Below are 19,900 nucleotides of genomic sequence, written 5' to 3' on the forward strand. Positions count from 1 at the left end.
TAGTGAGATATGGTCGCTAAATATTGTGAAGAACAACAAAACTCTTGAATCTCAATACTTATCTATGGAATCAGTAAAACTCCAGATCAAATTTGCGAAAGGTCTTCTAAATGTTAATTCAAAGGCAGTAAATACAGCTGTATTAGTTGAATTGGGAATGCACCCTATTGGTATACAGGCCCTTATGTCTTCTGTAGGATTTTGGCTACATATTTTAAAGTCAAATGAAAATGAGTCTTTATTATATAATGTTTATAAAGCTAACAAGCAGTTAAATGATGGATTTGCTTCAAAAGTTAAAATGCTACTTTCAAAATTGAATTTCACTCATGTTTGGGAAAATCAATGTACCTTTTCTTAAAAACGATTACTTTTAGCCCTCATGAAGAAGCTCAATGAAAATTACATTATAATTTGGAAAAAATGTCTCTTTAATGATGATAATTCAATAAATGGGAAAAAATAAGAACCTACAGAAAATTTAAAGTACGGTAAAGTATGAACTAGAAAAGTACCTTTTATTGAATTTAGATAAAAATGTTACAAAAAAAAAATTAGAATTATTTCTGTTGTATTAAGTAACTCCGCGGGACCTGTCTAATAAATTTTACATAATGGCGACTTTGAAAGATGAAAATAAACAAAGATTTCAACATTGACATCTATTGTTTTAATTAATAGAATATATAGAGGCGTATATGAATGAAATGAGATAAAATAAATTGACCGCATTTCCCAACGACACTCAAAATTTTGTTTAACGATCTTTGACAACAAACAATGATTTTAAAAGCGATCAAACACAGGGGTTTGTTACAATTTGCCAGGCTTACTATCCATAGGAAGCCAGAAAATGAGCAAATCTTTGAATCTTCGGACTAATTATTGGTAAGGCAGCAATTCTACAGTAATGAATTTTACCTTTTGAAAACAATTAAGAGAATATGATTAGAAAAACAAACCCCAAGCTGAAACGACTTGAGAAATTCACTTTCTCGACGTCCAGCTTAGATGAAGCCATTTGAATAATATATAGCGTTAAGGTCAGAAAAATGACAAATCATTATGCTAAAAAATGTCAATTCCTGTCAAACATCGTAAGGTTAACAGTACACTGCTACAGTGGGTTACAACCACAGAAGCTGACAATGACTTTATTGTTGGTCCTACATGTTCTGAAACATCACCTGTTAGTGATAATAAATCATCACACAGGCAGTCTGGTATAGACCCAACATGGAAAAGACTTCTCATTGGGTTTTAAACACAGATAATATGAGGATTATATGAATATACCATGGAGAAAAAAAGACTTTTCTTCTATCATGTCTATATCCAGACAATAACATTAGCAAACAAAGGGGTAACTTCCATGAGCAGGATGAGGACATCATTACAAGAGAAATCATCAATAGCATAATATAAGAAAAACACATAACAAATCAATTACAAACCAACTGCGCGCCGGGACAAGGTTATTGAGAATTGTCGATCATGCGCTTACCACAGCGCTATCCAAAAATCCTTGGGAGAACACTGGATTATTTAGCCCATCCTGTCTGTCATAGTCTATTAACCATGAAACCTGGTTTAAGCCAGGAGTATCGAAAATAGCTTTTAACACTAACAATCATTCAATCCAACATCCTTTTTAAAGTAAGAGCAAAGACTCTTCTCTACGGGAGTTGCATTTAAGTGTCCAAGTATATTTAAATGTCTTCACAGATCATATCTTATTATTTTATAAATGGATTGTAAAGCAAGTTGAATTAAAGATTGAGAAAACTCATATATGGATACTTTAAATTACTTATTTGTTTGACTTACATCGTTAATTTGCTGTTAATGATTACCTCCACATCTCCTTTACTCATGCATATACAGCATAAGAAATATTCTTTATAACATCACATAATATATTTGACTGTTAAATTATCTCATGTGTAAAATATATATTATCAAAAGGTCATATGTAAATATCAATACGTTTGAAATAATGTGTTTTGTTTTTGCCTTGCAGACACCTGTGAACCATGAAAGAGATGTAGCTGTTGGATTATTTTTATGTAATTTATGTTTAGAGGTAGGTGACAGTGTCAGTTAATTTTTTGCCATGTTAAGGTGGCTAGGGCGTCGTAATTAAAATTTGTATAATTTTTTGATAACTTGTCAAAATGAAGCTTTTATTATGCTTTTTTTTTTAAATATATTAAAAATTATTGGTCACAGGACTTTTTTTTACGCTACAGGTTGTGCAAAATTGTCAGATTTTGTATAGATTAAGCATGGAAAATCAAATTTTGAGTGATAAAAAGAAAACCTACTATCAGAACTTTAACATAAAATGTAAGAAGATAGCTCTTAAAACATGCTTTCAGATAAGAAAAAGAAAAAATGGGGTCACTGAACTTGTTTTCTTGCTACATATCAAAATAGGTAAATTCATAACACTTTCTATTATAAGAATTACTTTAACTGAGTTATCTACCCTTATTTGGCAAAGTTGGAAAAAATCTTATCAAACACAAAAAAGGTGTTTTTGAGAAACTTCAGATGAAATTATGATAGAATACACAATTTTCTATATCTATATGAAAAGTCGTTTACATAATTTACATATAACTCTCAAAATTTTCACATTTCATAAAAAAATCTAGACCAAAGTTATCTGCTACTTAAAAATCCAAGATAGAGGAAGACACATTATTTAAAATAACTAGACTTCAGTAAATGTACGTCCATTTTCTTTTTTCTCTTGTAAGCAATATTCCTACAGCTTATCAGCTTTATATTAACTATTTTCAAACTTAGTCAAAACCTTTATTACAATTTCTCAATTGTGCACACTAGTACATGTGTATAAATTTAGTTAAGTTGCATGAAAATTATGAAGACTTATTTTTTAATGTGCAAATATGAAGAAGTATTTTGAAGATGGTTTCAGTGAATAGGTCACACAATAATATATTAATTAGTGGTTTTGTTCAAAAACATTTTACTAGATTGTTTAGGCAGTTCATATTTCAGTAAACTCTGATGTAATGCTATAATATTTTTTTTCTTTTTATTTCAGTATATTTATTTATCAAGAAGGTTTGTTCCAGAAGCTATAAACTTTCTTCATGGTCTGTTATATTTAGCATCAAAGAAAGACCCCAATAAAAGTAAGTTTACTATTTGATGTCAGTATATAACAGAGTTGACCAAATCTTGTTTCACAAATGAAATTCCTAGGATATTATGTCAATTTTAACCTATGTAATATGCACATTTATAAAAATAAGTACCAACTAATTTGTAATCGCTGTTTAATTTTTTTTTAAATATAATTGAATTGAGGGAGGGTGGGTGGGGTTGGTAATTACTAATTTTCAAAACTTTATCACTATTTCAATATAAACAAAGCATAAAACATAATTCATTGATCTCATCATTCTATATTTGATATCCAATCCATGAATATATTAAGATGTTCATCAATGAAATATATACGTTCAGAAATCTATATAACAAAAAGACTATTTGTGTATAACCATATTTGTCAAGAAACTTGCAGTATTTGTGTGCATGTTTTCAAAATATCAATGATGTCATTGCTAAAGTAGTATTAATAATTGGAGTTATCTTCCTTTGTGCATAATTAGTATTGCTTTCCAGTGCTTAATACAATACAATCAGTCAGGAGTCTACTTCGTCAAAATTATCTCCCCATTACACCAGTTCATGCTCACAATCGTAGAAATGGAAGCCATTGTAGGGATGACGCGCTACCAATATTGCTCTTGGAAACCGATAAATTTATCCACATTGCACCATTATGATCCTTATATGTCAGTTGTATTTTAAAAGACAAATGTATCAACTAGCTAATGAGCATCAGTTAATAATCTTGTCTGCATTGATTCAACTTAAAACTATTGTCTGATTGGTTGTCAGGTGGAATTTTCGAAAATTCATAAACATTTAAAAAAATTTTAATTAAATATTTCGTGGAAGGGCAGACTAGATTTTTTAAGTGTATGAAGACTATAAACCCTAGTAATCACACACAAAAAATTAGAATTTTTCGAAGATATGCATTTTCATCATCCAACTTGAAAGACTGTCGTCAAGTACTTTCAGTAAAAAAATAGCTATTCGAACACACTTTCTCTGTTTTTGTGACTCATTAGATAGGTATTTCACTTGACCTATATATTTCATCTTTTAGTACTGTGATTTTTAGGCAGTTAAGCTGCCTTATGCCCTGGATTTGTGTGCTACCCAATAAATGCTGAAATACGTGCCATTGTTATCATCTAGCTGGCTACTATATTATTTATAACTTATTGGACAGTTTTTTCATACTTTTGATTCTGGATTACAAAAAATATGACCAGAAAAACCTTAAATGATGGTCGATTTTCCCAAAAGTTTTGAAGTTGCACATAGGAAGTAGAGCACATTAGGAATCCTTATGTAGTTTATTATCCCCTGAGCTTTTGGCTAAGATGTCAAAGAACAAATGTATGAAATATTTAATCGCCGAAAATCTCTAAAGACAAGTAGTTAAGATTTCACAAATTACAAAAGTCGTAGGAATATTGTTTGTCGTCAATACGTAGTCAACTATGTATATATACGTCAGTAGTCTATTAATATAAGTTCAACTGATCACGCTGTTGGCGGCAATTTTGAAATAGAAGACGAAATTTTCATATCTTTTCAATTTGGACGCAGGTGTTCAAATTAGCGGTGGTCCGAGGTCTGTGACCTTCCACTTTTGCAGTCGGACTTTCTACTTGGTTACTAGCTACACCCGACGGACCTTGAAGGAAAATAAAAAAATAACTTTGCAAACATTTTTACCGAAGTTTCCTAATTAACGATCTCAAACTTATTTTCATCATTACCATTCATGACAGCGATGTTCAATTTGTTCAACCGCTAGCTTTATACAGAAAATCGCCGATAAATAATGTGTAAATCCGAGTAAAATCATATCTCACTATCTGTCAAAAACAACATTGAAAACAAAATGGCTGCCGCGAGATTACAATAACGGATCCGATTCCGGCAGCGGATAAGGGTAATTCCGGGTTTTGGCTATCAACTAAAAAAATCCAGACAGGTGACAAAATACATCTATGCCTTGTAAATAAATATAAACACTAGAATTTAAAACCAAAAGATATATGTAAAAGAGAGAAAAAGCAGAAAATATTTTGTACACCAATTTTAATGTCAAAATCCAATACAATGTGACAGCTGGGAACAGTTTATCTAACAATATATATGTTCCTGGTAACAGTATAATTTTTTTTTTATCAGTGATAAATGTTGGTAATGCATGTTAAATGCTTTTCAAGTTAAACATATTACTGCAATTTCAAGGGGTATTTTTTTCTTCTCAATTTTGATAAAGTTAGAATAGCTGGAAGTTTCTTATATAAAAAAAAAAGATGTGGTATGATTGTTAATGAGACAACTATCCACAAGAGACTAAAATGACCAAAACTTGGTAATGATCAAGATCCCCACCCCTAAACCATATATATTCATGTATGGGACAATATAACAAATCATATGAAATATAGGTGGAGTTCGTTGGGCCACTCTGACTACCCCTTTCTGTTTGAGAATTTATAACGGTTGAGATCCACAATCTTAAACAATATATATTTATGTATGGGACAATATTACAAATCAAATGAATTATAAGGGGGTCCCTATGGTCACTGTACACCCTCCTGTTTGAGAACTTGGAAAAATTCGAGATCATCACCCCTTAACCATATAAATGATATATACTGATGTATAAGACTATATAACAAATCAAATGAAATATAGGGGAAGTCCCTGTGGTCATCCTACCCCTCATGTTTAAGAACTTTGAAACAGTTGGGATCCCCAACTCTAAATTAAATGAAATATAGGGGGAGTCCCTGCAGTCACCTGATTGAGAAATTGGAAACAGTCGAGATCCCCACCTTTAAATTAAACCATATACATGTATATTCATGTATGAGAACTAATCAAATGAAATATAGGGAGATTCCTTAGGGTCACCCTACCCACTCCTGTTTGATAACTTAGAAACAGATGAGATCCCCACCCCTCAACCATACATATTCATGTATTGGACAATATAACAAATTAAATGAAATATAGGGGAAGTCACTGGGGTCCACCACCCCCTCCTGTTTGAAAACTTGATAACGGTCGAGATACCCACCCATAAACCATATATATTCATGTATGGGACAATATAAAAAAGTCAAATGAAAAATAGGGGTAGTCCCTAGGGTCACCCCACACCCTCTTGTGTGTGTTTTGAGAACTTGTAAAAGATTGAGATACCAACACCTAAACCATATTCATTCCTGTTTGACATTTAAAAAAAGATTGAATGACATACAAGGTCAGTCTCATAGGCGACACATATGCATATCACTTTGCTAGACCATAACACCTGTCATTTTATTCCAAACTGAGACATCATGGACTTGGGGTGAAGGTGGGAGTCATTTACATTTACTATGGACAGGTCAGTCAGACCTCACCATTGATCCCTGTAGTAGTAAACATTTGTCTGATTTGTGTTTCATAACTTTTGTACTGTACAACACAAACTCAGTTTTCTTTCCAGGGAAGCAAATCCATTCATACTTTTACAAGCTCGTACTAAAGTCAACTTGAACTACTAACAGTCAACTAATACGAACAATTACGATCAACTAGAAGAACTGCAATCATTGCAAATTTGTACCACTGCTGACTCATGAAAGACTCATGACCATTCGTGGTCATGTGCGTTGCTATTGAAAACCTTGATAAAATATGAATTATTTGCCTTAATGATTAATTCATTAAATGAACAAAAAATGTACAATTATATATGAATGTTTAATGTTTGTTCTTTTAAATCTTTAAAAAAAAGTTGAATCAACATTGCCACAGTTTTCATTATTAACCGGATTTTTGTGACAAAAATGTCGGTTATTGATTTGGGGATGTACGGCGGGCGGTCGGGCGGCTGGGCGGCACCAAATGTTCTCATGAACCGTGCATCCAAAGCTTTTAAAATTTAATATGTTGTTACTGAAAACAAAATGAAGGTCAAGTTCAAGAATGACGATTTTGACTTTTGCTGTTAAGGAGTTATGGTTCTTGAAAGATTGAAAAATGGCGTTTCCAGTCGTGTCCGTGCATTTACGCATGAACTGTTCAACCAAAGCTTCCCAAATTTTAATATGTTGTTACTGATGAAAAAATGGAGGTCAAGTTCAAGAATGACGATTTTGACTTTTACCGTTCAGGAGTTATGGTTCTTGAAAGATTGAAAAATAGCGTTTCCAGTCGTGTACGTGCATTTACTCATGAACTGTTCAACCAAAGCTTTTCAAATTTTCATATGTTGTTACTGATGACAAAATGGAGGTCAAGTTCAATAATGTCGATTTTGACTTTTACCGTTCAGGAGTTATGGTTCTTGAAAGATCAAAAAATGGTGTTTCCATTCATGTTGTTGCATTTACTCATGAATCATTCAACCTAAGCTCTTTCACATTTTAATATGTTGATACTGATGATATAATGCAGGTCAAATTTGATATTGACGATTTTCACTTTCACCGTTCATCAGTTATGGTTCTTGTGATATTGCCAGGAGACAAATAAATGTTAATAAATCCGGTTTGCTGTCGTCGTGACAGCCTCTTGTTATGTTTGCATTGGTTTTTGGTTAACTGCCTACAGTGCTTACAGCGCTTTGATTTTGTGTTATAAAGTCAACCTGTAGCTTTAATATATAAAAATGATAGAATCTGAAGCAAGACGATGTATGAAATATTCTTACTTTGTACGATATCAAGACAAAATACTCAACTCAAACACCCCCTAACATAAAAAGGTGCACTCGATTTTCTCTTTTCGATACAATTGTTACCCATTTTTTGGAATTTTTTCTTCAGTCACATAATGGAAGGGCAGACACGAAAATTACTGAACTAATAGATTGATATGTTTTCCGTCCGTGGTAATTTTTTCATAAAAATCGGAGGTTATGCATTTTCTTCATCCAACTTGAAAGATACCCATGTCGTCGACTTGATATCTAATTGTTCTGCTTAACTATGTACTAGATAAATTGAAAACTTATGCAAATGGTGTTTTTAAAATAAAACACCTCATAAATGAGAAGAAAATCGCCATTTGGTTTGTTTCTATTAACTTTTAAAATTTTTGTCACTATAGTAAACAATACAGTAAACATTTATCGCCTTCTCTAACAAAGAGCTTCGATTCTTTTGTTCTATTTCAACCTGGTTTCCGACTGCAATTTGATTTTTGGGATACGATTGCTTTCAAGCAATCTGTAGACTTATACCGGTGGCTCAGAGCATTGCCCTCACATCAATCGTTTAATTGTAAACATGAAGGAACATCTCAGATTCTTATGATTGTCTTGCTTTGAAAGGTAAAAACAAACAAAGGGATTGAACTTTAACAACTTTCCTATAATGTTCTTTTCATAATCTTCATGTTTGATAATTCCCTTGACTTATATGCGTGTTTTTAACAACACGGAAAATCAGAATTAAGCAGTATTTATATTTAGTGTTTTTATAAATTTAGAAACTCGTCAGAGGGAATTCCCAGTTTTGATCAAATGCGAGAGTTCTCTTAATTCCGATAAATCTATTTCTGTCATATATAAGAACTGAAGTGGAGTTTTTCTTATATTTTACCGTTATGAAACTGATATTTGAGATTGTACTTCCATAAAGAAATAGAGAACCATCTAGGTCGTTTAATAAACATTTAATATACGTTCTTGCTCCAGGGTTTGTTTTGGAAATTATGCGCATGCGTATAGTTTTCTTGACTTCAAGGGGTTTTCAATTGAATGGTTGCTCTGGATTCCCCACTCAGTTAATTAATTTTTAGCTCACCTGGCCTAAAAGGCCATGTGAGCTTTTCTCATCACTTGGCGTCCGTCGTCGTCGTCGTCGTCGTCGACGTCGTCGTCGTCGTCGTCGTCTGTCGTCGTTAACAATTTTTCAAACATCTTCTCCTCTGAAACTACTGAATGGATTTGAATGAAACTTAATATGATTGTTCCTTAGTATATCCTGCACAAAATGTGCGCTTCGATTTTTGATCCGTCAAAAAAACATGGCCGCCGTTACTTAAAATAGAACATAGGGGTCAAATGCAGTTTTTGGCTTATATCTCAAAAACGAAAGCATTTAGAGCAAATCTGACGTGGGGTAAAAATGTTCATTAGGTCAAGATCTATCAGCCCTGAAATTTTCAGATGAATCAAACATCCAATTGTTGGGTTGCTGCCACTTAATTGGTAATTTTAAGGAAATTTTGCAGTTTTTGGTCATTATCTTGAATATTATTATAGATAAAGATAAACTGTAAACAGCAAAAAAGATCAGCAAAGTAAGATCTACAAATAAGTTAATATGACCAAAATTGTCAATTGACCCCTTAAGGGGTTATTGTCCTTTAATGACAATTTTTCACAATTTGTTCATCATATTTGCTAACTTTAAAAAATCTTCTCCTCTGAAACTACTGAATGGATTTGGTTAAAACTTAGCATGGTTGTTCCTTAGATTATCCTGCACAAAGTGTGTGCTTTGATTTTTGATCCGTCAAAAAACATGGCCGCCGTTACTTAAAATAGAACATAGGGGTCAAATGCAGTTTTTGGCTTATATCTCAAAAACGAAAGCATTAAGAGCAAATCTGACATGGAGTAAAAATGTTCATTAGGTCAATATCTATCAGCCCTGAAATTTTCAGATGAATCAAACATCCAATTGTTGGGTTGCTGCCACTTAATTGGTAATTTTAAGGAAATTTTGCAGTTTTTGGTCATTATCTTGAATATTATTATAGATAAAGATAAACTGTAAATAGCAAAAAAGATCAGCAAAGTAAGATCTACAAATAAGTTAATATGACCAAAATTGTCAATTGACCCCTTAAGGGGTTATTGTCCTTTAATGACAATTTTTCACAATTTGTTCATCATATTTGCTAACTTTAAAAAATCTTCTCCTCTGAAACTACTGAATGGATTTGGTTAAAACTTAGCATGGTTGTTCCTTAGATTATCCTGCACAAAGTGTGTGCTTTGATTTTTGATCCGTCAAAAAACATGGCCGCCGTTACTTAAAATAGAACATAGGGGTCAAATGCAGTTTTTGGCTTATATCTCAAAAACGAAAGCATTAAGAGCAAATCTGTCATGGAGTAAAAATGTTCATTAGGTCAATATCTATCAGCCCTGAAATTTTCAGATGAATCAAACATCCAATTGTTGGGTTGCTGCCACTTAATTGGTAATTTTAAGGAAATTTTGCAGTTTTTGGTCATTATCTTGAATATTATTATAGATAAAGATAAACTGTAAACAGCAAATATGATCAGCAAAGTAAGATCTACAAATAAGTCAATTTGACCAAAATTGTCAATTGACCTCTTTAGGAGTTATTGCCCTTTAAAGACTTTTTTCACAATTTGTTCATCATGTTGACTTACTTTAAAAAATCTTCTCTTATGAAACTGCTGTATCAATTTCAGCCAAACTTAGGCTAAATGAGTTTCAGAGTATCTAGTATAAATTTTATATTTCATTTCCTTGTATGTCAAGAAACATAGCTCCTATGGCTAAAATAGAACATAGGAGAAAATGATTTTTTTTTGCTTTTGAAGAAAATAGGACGATTCAAAGAACATTTAAATAAATTGAAAAGCCAAAATAATCATTGATGAGAGATTAAACCAAAAAAATTCAGGTGAGCGATTCAGGCTCTTGAGAGCCTCTTGTTAACTCATGGGATCTTTTCTATATATGTCTGCTATTGAAGGTATTGTTGTTGCATAATTAAATCATATGCATCATTTAAATTGAAATAAATATTGTCCGTATCGTAGAACACCCCTTCAGGCGAAATGGAGTCTTCCATATTATCGTTTCGAGTTGTCTCCCTTCTGGAAGTAACTTCCGTGAATTGTGAATGAAAACAATACTTCGAGTATTAGCTCGTTCTGTCAATAAAGTGTATTATATTAAAAATGATCGCAATTTAAACCGATAAATGTGTACAGAAAGGAGTCATGATCACTGACCCAAAGGAAATAACATATTTAAAGAGTTAAGAATGGGGTTCCTCCTAGAATTAACGTAGGAAAATAGGTGATAAGATACGAAGTGAAATACCTTCTCTCACTCTGAGTCTCAGTGACTGCTGTGGAAAGTAAACTTGGAATTGATAGCACAAAAATAAAACACAATAGGCCTTATTACATTGTTCATACACTTTTATCTGGGATTGGCTATTTTGTAATTATTTTACATGTGCAGGTGAATTAGTTTTGAAAATAATATTATCCAGCTACATGTATACATGTGTCAATGAAACAACGGCAATCGTATCCCTCAGAGCAATCTGCTCTTTGATTAGTTCCCACTGTTGAATGAAAACAATTGTTACCCTATAGTGCTTACACACACTTTGATTTGAATTTGTCTTTTGTGATGAAACAATATGAATTTTACAGCATAAGGGTTCATTGTACAATATATTGATGATAAATGAACATGTTTATACACACAACATTAATTCTGCTTTCTTTGAGGATAGAGTGTACAGTCAAATATATATTATTCATAATTTTCAATTGATCTCCTGAAACATTTCATAAAAAATTTCATTTTAAAATTCATCTATGATTTTCATCATCAAAAAAACTATTAAAACTGTTACAAGTTTCGTTAAATGATTTTTTTTAAACTCTCTAGAGGCAGAAGGTTTAATAACAGTACTAGTATTATTATTTACTTTATTTTACAGTTGAACCTGTGATCCCTCCATTTAAACCTGTTGGTAAATCCATCAACTTACTGGAGATAAAGAAACCAGTCAAGTAAGTTTGTTATAAACATAGTGATATGTTTTCAACATCTGGTCTTACATGAAATCAGCATTTTCTTGCTTAAGAAAAATCCATAATATAGAAATAGAATTGAGAATGGAAATGGGGAATGTGTCAAAGAGACAACAACCCAACCACAGAGAAGACAAAATGTCCATATTGTGTAATGTTTGGTGATCAAATGGTTATAGTTAGCTTTGGGAATATCCACATAAAGTAAATCCTGGATGATTAGATGTTAATTTGAATAGGAAATATCCACATTAAGTAAATCCTGGATGATTAGATGTTAATTTGAATAGGAAATATCCACATGAAGTAAATCCTGGATGATTAGATGTTGATTTGAATAGGAAATATCCACATGAAGTAAATCCTGGATGATTAGATGTTAATTTGAATAGGAAATACCCACATTAAGTAAATCTTTGATGATTAGGTGTTCGTTTGGATAGGAAATACCCACATGAAGTAAATCTTTGATGATTAGATGTTAATTTGAATAAGAAATATCCACATTAAGTCAATCCAAGGTTATGAGATGTTTACTTGTTTTGGAATAGAGATATCCATATTTAGCATTTACTAAGTGATTTACTGTTTATTTGCTTTATAGGTGTGCATATCCACAGTTTTAAGTCTTAAGAACTTTGTAATCTGATGAGATTTTGTTTTCCCAGTGACAATATTGGGGTGGAGGGGAGTGAGCTCACAAAGGTTCCTCTTTTTGCTTTGGGTATATATGTCCATATTTAGTAATTCCCATAGGATCAGATATTTTTTTGCTTTGGAAATATCCATATTTAGTAATTCTTGTTTGATCAGATGTTTTATTTGGTTAGGTGTGCATATCTAAAAGAGTTTTTTATAAGTTATCCACATTTAGCATTGTTTAGTAATTCCTCTCAGTTTTATGACATAAGAAAAGATTAAAAGCCTTCAGAAGAATCCCTTCAATATTTGTCCGCAACAGTCAGTTAGTGTTAATTAGAAATAAGGACTTCAACACAGACAGAGCCTTGGCTCACACAGAACAATGAGCTATAACAGTCCCAAAAATAACTAGTGATAAACCATATTTGTTTTTCTTTCATTATTTTGATGCCCCACCTACGATAGTAGAGGGGCATTATGTTTTCTGGTCTGTGCCTCCGTCTGTGCATCCATCCATGCATCCGTTCGCTCCAGGTTAAAGTTTTTGGTCAAGGTAGTTTTTGATGAAGTTGAAGTCCAATCAACTTGAAACTTAGTACACATGTTCCCCATGATATGATCTTTCTAATTTTAATGCCAAATTATAGTTTTGACTCCCAATTTCATGGTTCACTGAACATAGAAAATGATAGTGCGAAGTTCAGGTTAAAAGTTTTTGGTTTAGGTAGTTTTTGATGAAGTTAAAGTTACATCAACTTGAAACTTAGTACACATGTTCCCTATGATATGATCTTTCTAATTTTAATTCCAAATTAAAGTTTTGACTCCAATTTCATGGTCCACTGAACATAGAAAATGATAGTCGAAGTTAAGGTTAAAGTTTTTGGTCAAGGTAGTTTCTGATGAAGTTAAAGTTACATCAACTTGAAACTTAGTACACATGTTCCCTATGATATGATCTTTCTAATTTTAATTCCAAATTAAAGTTTTGACCCCAGTTTCACAGTCCACTGAACACAGAAAATGAAAGTGCGAGTTTCAGGTTAAAGTTTTTGGTCAAGGTAGTTTTTGATGAAGTTAAAGTTACATCAACTTGAAACTTAGTACACATGTTCCCTATGATATGATCTTTCTAATTTTAATTCCAAATTAAAGTTTTGACCCCAGTTTCACAGTCCACTGAACACAGAAAATGAAAGTGCGAGATTCAGGTTAAAGTTTTTGGTCAAGGAAGTTTTTGATGAAGTTAAAGTTACATCAACTTGAAACTTAGTACACATGTTCCCTATGGTATGATCTTTCTAATTTTAATGCCAAATTAGATTTTTTACCCAATTTCACGGTCCATTGAACATGGAAAAGGAAAAAGTGAATGGGGCATCCATGTACATTGGACACATTTTTGTTGTACATGAATTAGGCATTTCTTTTTCTTGTTTGAATTATTTTACTTTGCCATTCCTGGGTTATATAGCTGACTTAGTGGTAAAGGCTTTGATCATTGTTGAAGGCAGTACAGTGACCTTCATTCTATGTCATTTGTTATCTTGTGTAGAGTTGTCTTATTTGGAATCATACCACATCTTGGTATGGAATGATTGTCAGGTGTACATGTCTGTAATGCAGGGTTCCTCTGACCTTGAACTCATTTTCATAGGGCTCATTAATCAAAGTAAAGTTTTTATGTTGATGTCTTTATTTTAGTTTCTGTAAGTACATGAAGTAATAGGTCAACTATATTTGGTGTATGGAATGATTGTATTGTGTACATACTGTCTGGCATTGCTTCATCTGACCTTGACTCATTTTCATAGTTTATTGTCTAGCCTGCAACTTTTGTTGCAGAAAGCTCGACATAGGGATAGTGATCCAGCGGCGGTGGCGGCCCTTGCAATGTCCTCATGTCTGTCAGACAGTTTTCACTGGACCTCAACCTCATTTCATGGATCAGTGAACAAGGTTAAGTTTTGGTGGTCAAGTCCATATCTCAGATACTATAAGCAATAGGGCTAGTATATTCGGTGTATGGAAGGACTGTAAGGTGTACATGTCCAACTGGCAGGTGTCATCTGGCCTTGACTTCATTTTCATGGTTCAGTGGTTATAGTTAAATTTTTGTGTTTTGGTCTGTTTTTCTTATACTTTATGCAATAGGTCTACTATATTTGTTGTATGGAATGATTGTAAAGTGTACATGTCTAGCGTGCAGATGTCATGTGACATTGACCTCATTTTCATGGTTCAGTGGTCAAAGTTAAGTTTTTGAGTTTTTGTCTTTTTATCTGATACTATATACCATAGGTCAACTATATTTGGTGTATGGAAATATTTTATGATCTTTATGTCAGTCGCGCAGGTTTTATTTGACCTTGACCTCATTTTCACGGTTCATTGCACAGTGTTAAGTTTTTGTGTTGTGGTCTATTTTCTTAAACTATAAGTAATAGGTCAACTATATATGTTGTATAGAAGCATTGTTAGCTGTACATGTCTGCCTGGCATGGTTCATCTGACCTTGACCTCATTTTCAAGGTTCATTGGTCTTTGGTTAGTTATCTTCGTTAATGTTAAGCTTATGTGACAGTTGAAATAAAGCTTTATACTTAGGACTGTCAACATAATATCAATGATTAGTATAGAAGGCGAGACATTTCAGCATGTGCACTCTTGTTGGTCAATGTTCAATTTTCGTAATTAGGTCTGTTTCTTAGATTCAATTAGCAGTTGTTTACCTTTTTTTGGTGTATGGTAGGATTTTATGTGTACATGTCTGTCTTGCAGGATTTTTTTTTACTTTGACCTCATTTACAATAATCTTTGACAATGCTTATTTCATTTGAAAATTGTAGTGAAACTTCATGTAACACACTTAAGACATAAATTCTATCATAGTAATCAAAGCAGGCAAAATATTTCAGCTTGTACAATCTTGTTAAGCTTGTTCTTATGTATTACTGTTACACCACTGTCCGGGGGTTAGAGGAAAGTTGGCATGCCTGCGAACATGATTAATTTTTCCTCATTCTGTTTTTGTCTGTCCCATGTCAGGAGCATGTTAGTCAATGGTCATGGTGGTTGTTGTTTGTTGCTGTATCCTGTTTGTTTTCCTTCATTGTTGTGTTCATAAATCTGACCATTAGTTTTCCAGGTGTTATAGTTCTATACATCATTTCTAGACCTTTTATAGCATGTTAGGCAGTCTGAGTTTTGCTCATTGTTAAAGGTCATATGGTTGCAAACATTTTTTGACGGACAACATTTGGTGAATTGTCTCATTTGCAATCTTATCACATCTTATTTTTATTAGAAAGCTATGTCTTATAAGATAAAAACCAAAACAGGGTCTGGTCATGCATGGATGCATGTAATTGATTGAGGTTGCCTGACAATGGATTCTGATGATTTTTTTTTTTTTAAATTATACATACTTTATTGAAAACTTTCACATTTGTTAGTTTGATACAGAAAGTACCGGTACCTTATCCCGGCCTCGTTAACCATTAGTTTGTATATTTAGAAAAATTGTTAGTAAATGTTAGTATTCAAAATTATAAAATATATATATACAGTATATTATTGTGTATCAATTATTTCAATGTTGATCAATAAAGTGAGAATTTTATTTAAGAGAGAAAGTGAGAAGAGAAGACAAAATAATAAATAAACAAAACAAAAACAAAAAAATAAAAACTAGAGAAAAAAAATTAAAATAAAAAATAAAAAGTCCTTGAAATTTGGAATTTGGCAGCAGTATTTTTTTCTTAAGATACAACATTAAATAAATTTGGCAAAGTTGGTTTTTCATTGTAAATAATTCATACAAACACAAAACAGATATCATAGAATGTATATGCATTTTTTAGGCACAAAACGAGAACAAAAGACAATAAACAATAAACAACATATAACAGTATATAATATAAAAACATATATGTTGGTGTGAGAAGGCTAAAATAAAATGCACAATAACATTACATAGGGTTATGCTAATTAAGTTGCTTAAGTGTAAATTATTCTAATAATGGAAGCCAGGGGTCCCAGTAGAGGTTGGCAATGTGAAGAGGCTTTGTTTTAAAAAATGTATTCTTTTCTAGTATTAGATTTTCTTTTAGATAGTTTTTCAGCCCTGCAAAATTTACTTGATTTTCACACAGTTTTGATCTATAGATAAAGAATTTTGATAAAAGTATTATTAAGTTTTTTATTTTATTATTTTCTGTTTTTCCTAAATTTCCGAAAAAAATTATATCCATGTTAAATGGAATAATTATTTGTGTTTGGTTATAAATCCAGTCCATGAGTCTTATCCACAGATCTGCTATTTTATGGCATGTCCAAAATATGTGTTCAATATCTTCAGTAACTTCATTGCAGAAAGTACATGGATTCTGATCATCATTAAAAACAATGTATTGTGTAATAGATGTCAGAATGTGACTTCTTATTATTGCAATATTTACCAACCCGCAGTGTTGGCGTTAATAAAAAACATTTAAGATAATTTCTGAATTAACAGTATGTCTTTATGATCCTCTGTTGTTGGGTTGATGTTTCATAAGTATTTACCTCAATTTTACTTTAATCCCAATTAAAATCACAGCCTCTAAACCATCGTCATCAATACTTTCCTGTACCTTGTCTCTTTAAAGTCAACATTCACCATGTTCACAAAAAACTGTCATGAGAATAAAGAACCACAATGATTTTTTAAAAAGATGTTATAAATATTATATGTAAATTTAATGAAAGTATAGGTTGTATAGGACAAAAAAAGAATTAGAAAATTTCTTCCATAACCAATTGTAATTGTACAAAATGTATCAAAATTCATGTAAATATATTCAGATTTCATTAATATTCATTGGATACTAATTTTCATTGATTTCTTGGGTACAAGAGAACCATGAATTCAAACTTTCTAAAGGAATGTATGCATACCACAAAATCCATATCCAGGAGTATGCAATTTTTTCTCAAACTACAAAAATTGTTACCCATGAAATAAATGAATCCACATTAGTAAATGTATGACCAGTCTAAACCCTAGCTATAAACATTAAACTGATCAAAGATAACTTAATGCAAAGTTAAAAGAGTTTGTTTCACATTATTAACATCCTGATATGGTCACTTCATATAACTTGGCCTCCTTGGTTGTACTGCCCTTTAATCTACCACATCCTATGTAGAGTTGTCCTGATGGAGAGAATGCAAGAGACATTGGATAGATTATGTTTATATCACTTGTTTTATACCATGTCATCAGCAGACCATCATTGTTCAGGATATGAAGTGTATGATTATCCATATCAGATACAATAACATTGTCTCTAGGTGTTGTCACTATGTCTGTTGGCATGAATGGTCTGACCTTGTTGATCTCTGTATCTCCTGTATAGATATTGATGATATCACCACCCCGTCCCAACACTACTACTCTGTGTCTGTCATCACTTTCTCTATCCTCTACATGAATATTCCTATTACTGGTGCTGGTAATTCTCAAGGGATATGTGAATATAGGTTGTTTGTGTTGATCATGTTCATACACTCTCTCATGGTCTCCATTCTGATTCATCAGTATTACAACTCTTCTTCCTTGTGTAGGATAGTCTTTATTAACACATCCTACTAGAACTTTATTGTCACTGGTGATATGAACTGCTATAGAACGAAATGGTGACACATTATATACTGAGTCTGTTAGTGTACCTGTATTACTACTGATCTGTTGTAGAATTGATCCCCCTGTAGATATAAGTAGATTATTTGATTGTGTAACAGCCATACCATAGACCCTGATATTAAGACTGGATAGTATGTTCAGTTTGGTTCCTTCAGGTTTTACTCTCTGTAATACTTTATCTGTGCTATAACTTATCCACAGTGAATCATCATGACAATAAGACATACGACCTACTCCAGATAGTTCAGTCTGATATTGTTTACTGATGCTCAGTTCTACAGCAGTTGGTTGTCCCACATCTTTGATGTTTACTACCTGATGATCCTTGGCATTTTGGAATTGTGGATGCACTTTTTCTTTACAATGATTACACAGTAATTTACTACAGTCAATACACTTCCACTTGATTGGTCGGTCAGTTTCACATATTCCACATTTAGCTGGGGCTTGACTTCTCATAACAGACTGAGAGAACGCCATTTTAGATTAATATATATGACATATTTTCGTCCTAGTTTGTACCTATACACAATACTATTTTAATAATTTATTTTGATTTGGTGGGTCACGGAAGACTATCATGTTTAGTCAAGTTTTTTAAATACCCAATTGTAGGTACATTTTGTTTGAACATTTAAATTATATTGATTATTATAGATTACCTGGCTATCAATAGTTTCAGTTGATTTTAAATGTTTTCATGTGTCTCCATTATAAAACTATTGCTTGAATAATTTTTAACTGTGGTACTTTAAAATTCATATTCTATTGAAATAAAAATGAATTACAACACATACACTGGGGAGAAATACATAGCAGAGAAGATTTACTCCCTTTTTTCACTAAAATAGAGAAACAGAGTTGTACAATGTATAGAATATAACAACAGCAAAAAAAAAATGAAAAAATTCATGTTGACAATATTTGGGAAATGGTATTATATTAACTGTAGTGTTCATTGCATACCCAGTGAATAGACAGGTCCTAGTATGTCTGTCAAATTATTATCTATATTTAAATTCACACTACATGCACTATGTCATTAGTAATTTTTGGAGTCACATATTTGCTGTCTGCACAGGTTTGTAGTTAAAACCAGAATTCAATATAAGTTAGATAGATGTAGATGTATATGAAATGTTCTAAATTAATGGTAAATAGTCTGATTGTTGATAATGCTTGAATACATTTTTTATAAGTATATCTGGGATGTTGAGTATGCATCTACTTTCAAATTGATAAAAGATTATTTGCTTTGGGCCAATTCTTTAGTAAACAAATTAAATGTTTGGCTTAGATAAATAAATTATGGGTCATACATATTTTTTTGAGATTTTATATAAAAATTACTCTCCTTTTTAGCTCACCTGGCCCGAAGGGCCAAGTGAGCTTTTCTCATCACTTGGTGTCCGGCGTTGTCCGACGTCCGGCGTCGTTAACTTTTACAAAAATCTTCTCTGAAACTGCTGGGCCAAATTTAACCAAACATGACCAAAATCATTATTAGGGTATCTAGTTTAAAAATGGTGTCCGGTGACCCGCCCAACCAACCAATATGGCCGCCATGGCTAAAAATAGAACATAGGGGTAAAATGCAGTTTTTGGCTTATAACTCAAAAACCA

At 32.3% G+C, this 19,900-nt stretch overlaps 2 protein-coding genes across 6 annotated transcripts in view; one reads left to right on the top strand and one right to left on the bottom strand.

The window, feature by feature from the left end:
• Window positions 1-19,900, top strand: part of LOC139521041 (nucleolar protein 14-like) — a 93,449-nt gene that overhangs the window by 25,169 nt on the left and 48,380 nt on the right. For all 5 annotated transcript variants that reach the window (XM_071314223.1, XM_071314224.1, XM_071314220.1 and 2 more), the window contains exons 16-18: window positions 2,021-2,083; window positions 3,074-3,164; window positions 11,856-11,928. In XM_071314223.1, the coding sequence (XP_071170324.1) occupies window positions 2,021-2,083; window positions 3,074-3,164; window positions 11,856-11,928 (227 nt within the window). The remainder of the gene's footprint in view (window positions 1-2,020; window positions 2,084-3,073; window positions 3,165-11,855; window positions 11,929-19,900) is intronic.
• LOC139521043 (uncharacterized) overlaps window positions 15,994-19,900 on the bottom strand; it is a 34,115-nt gene continuing 30,208 nt past the window's right edge. Inside the window, exon 2 of the mRNA XM_071314229.1 lies at window positions 15,994-17,225. The gene's annotated coding sequence lies outside the window, so the exon portion shown is untranslated. The remainder of the gene's footprint in view (window positions 17,226-19,900) is intronic.

The sequence above is a fragment of the Mytilus edulis genome, chromosome 4, assembly GCF_963676685.1.
Source record: "Mytilus edulis chromosome 4, xbMytEdul2.2, whole genome shotgun sequence".
Classification (NCBI taxonomy): domain Eukaryota; kingdom Metazoa; phylum Mollusca; class Bivalvia; order Mytilida; family Mytilidae; genus Mytilus; species Mytilus edulis.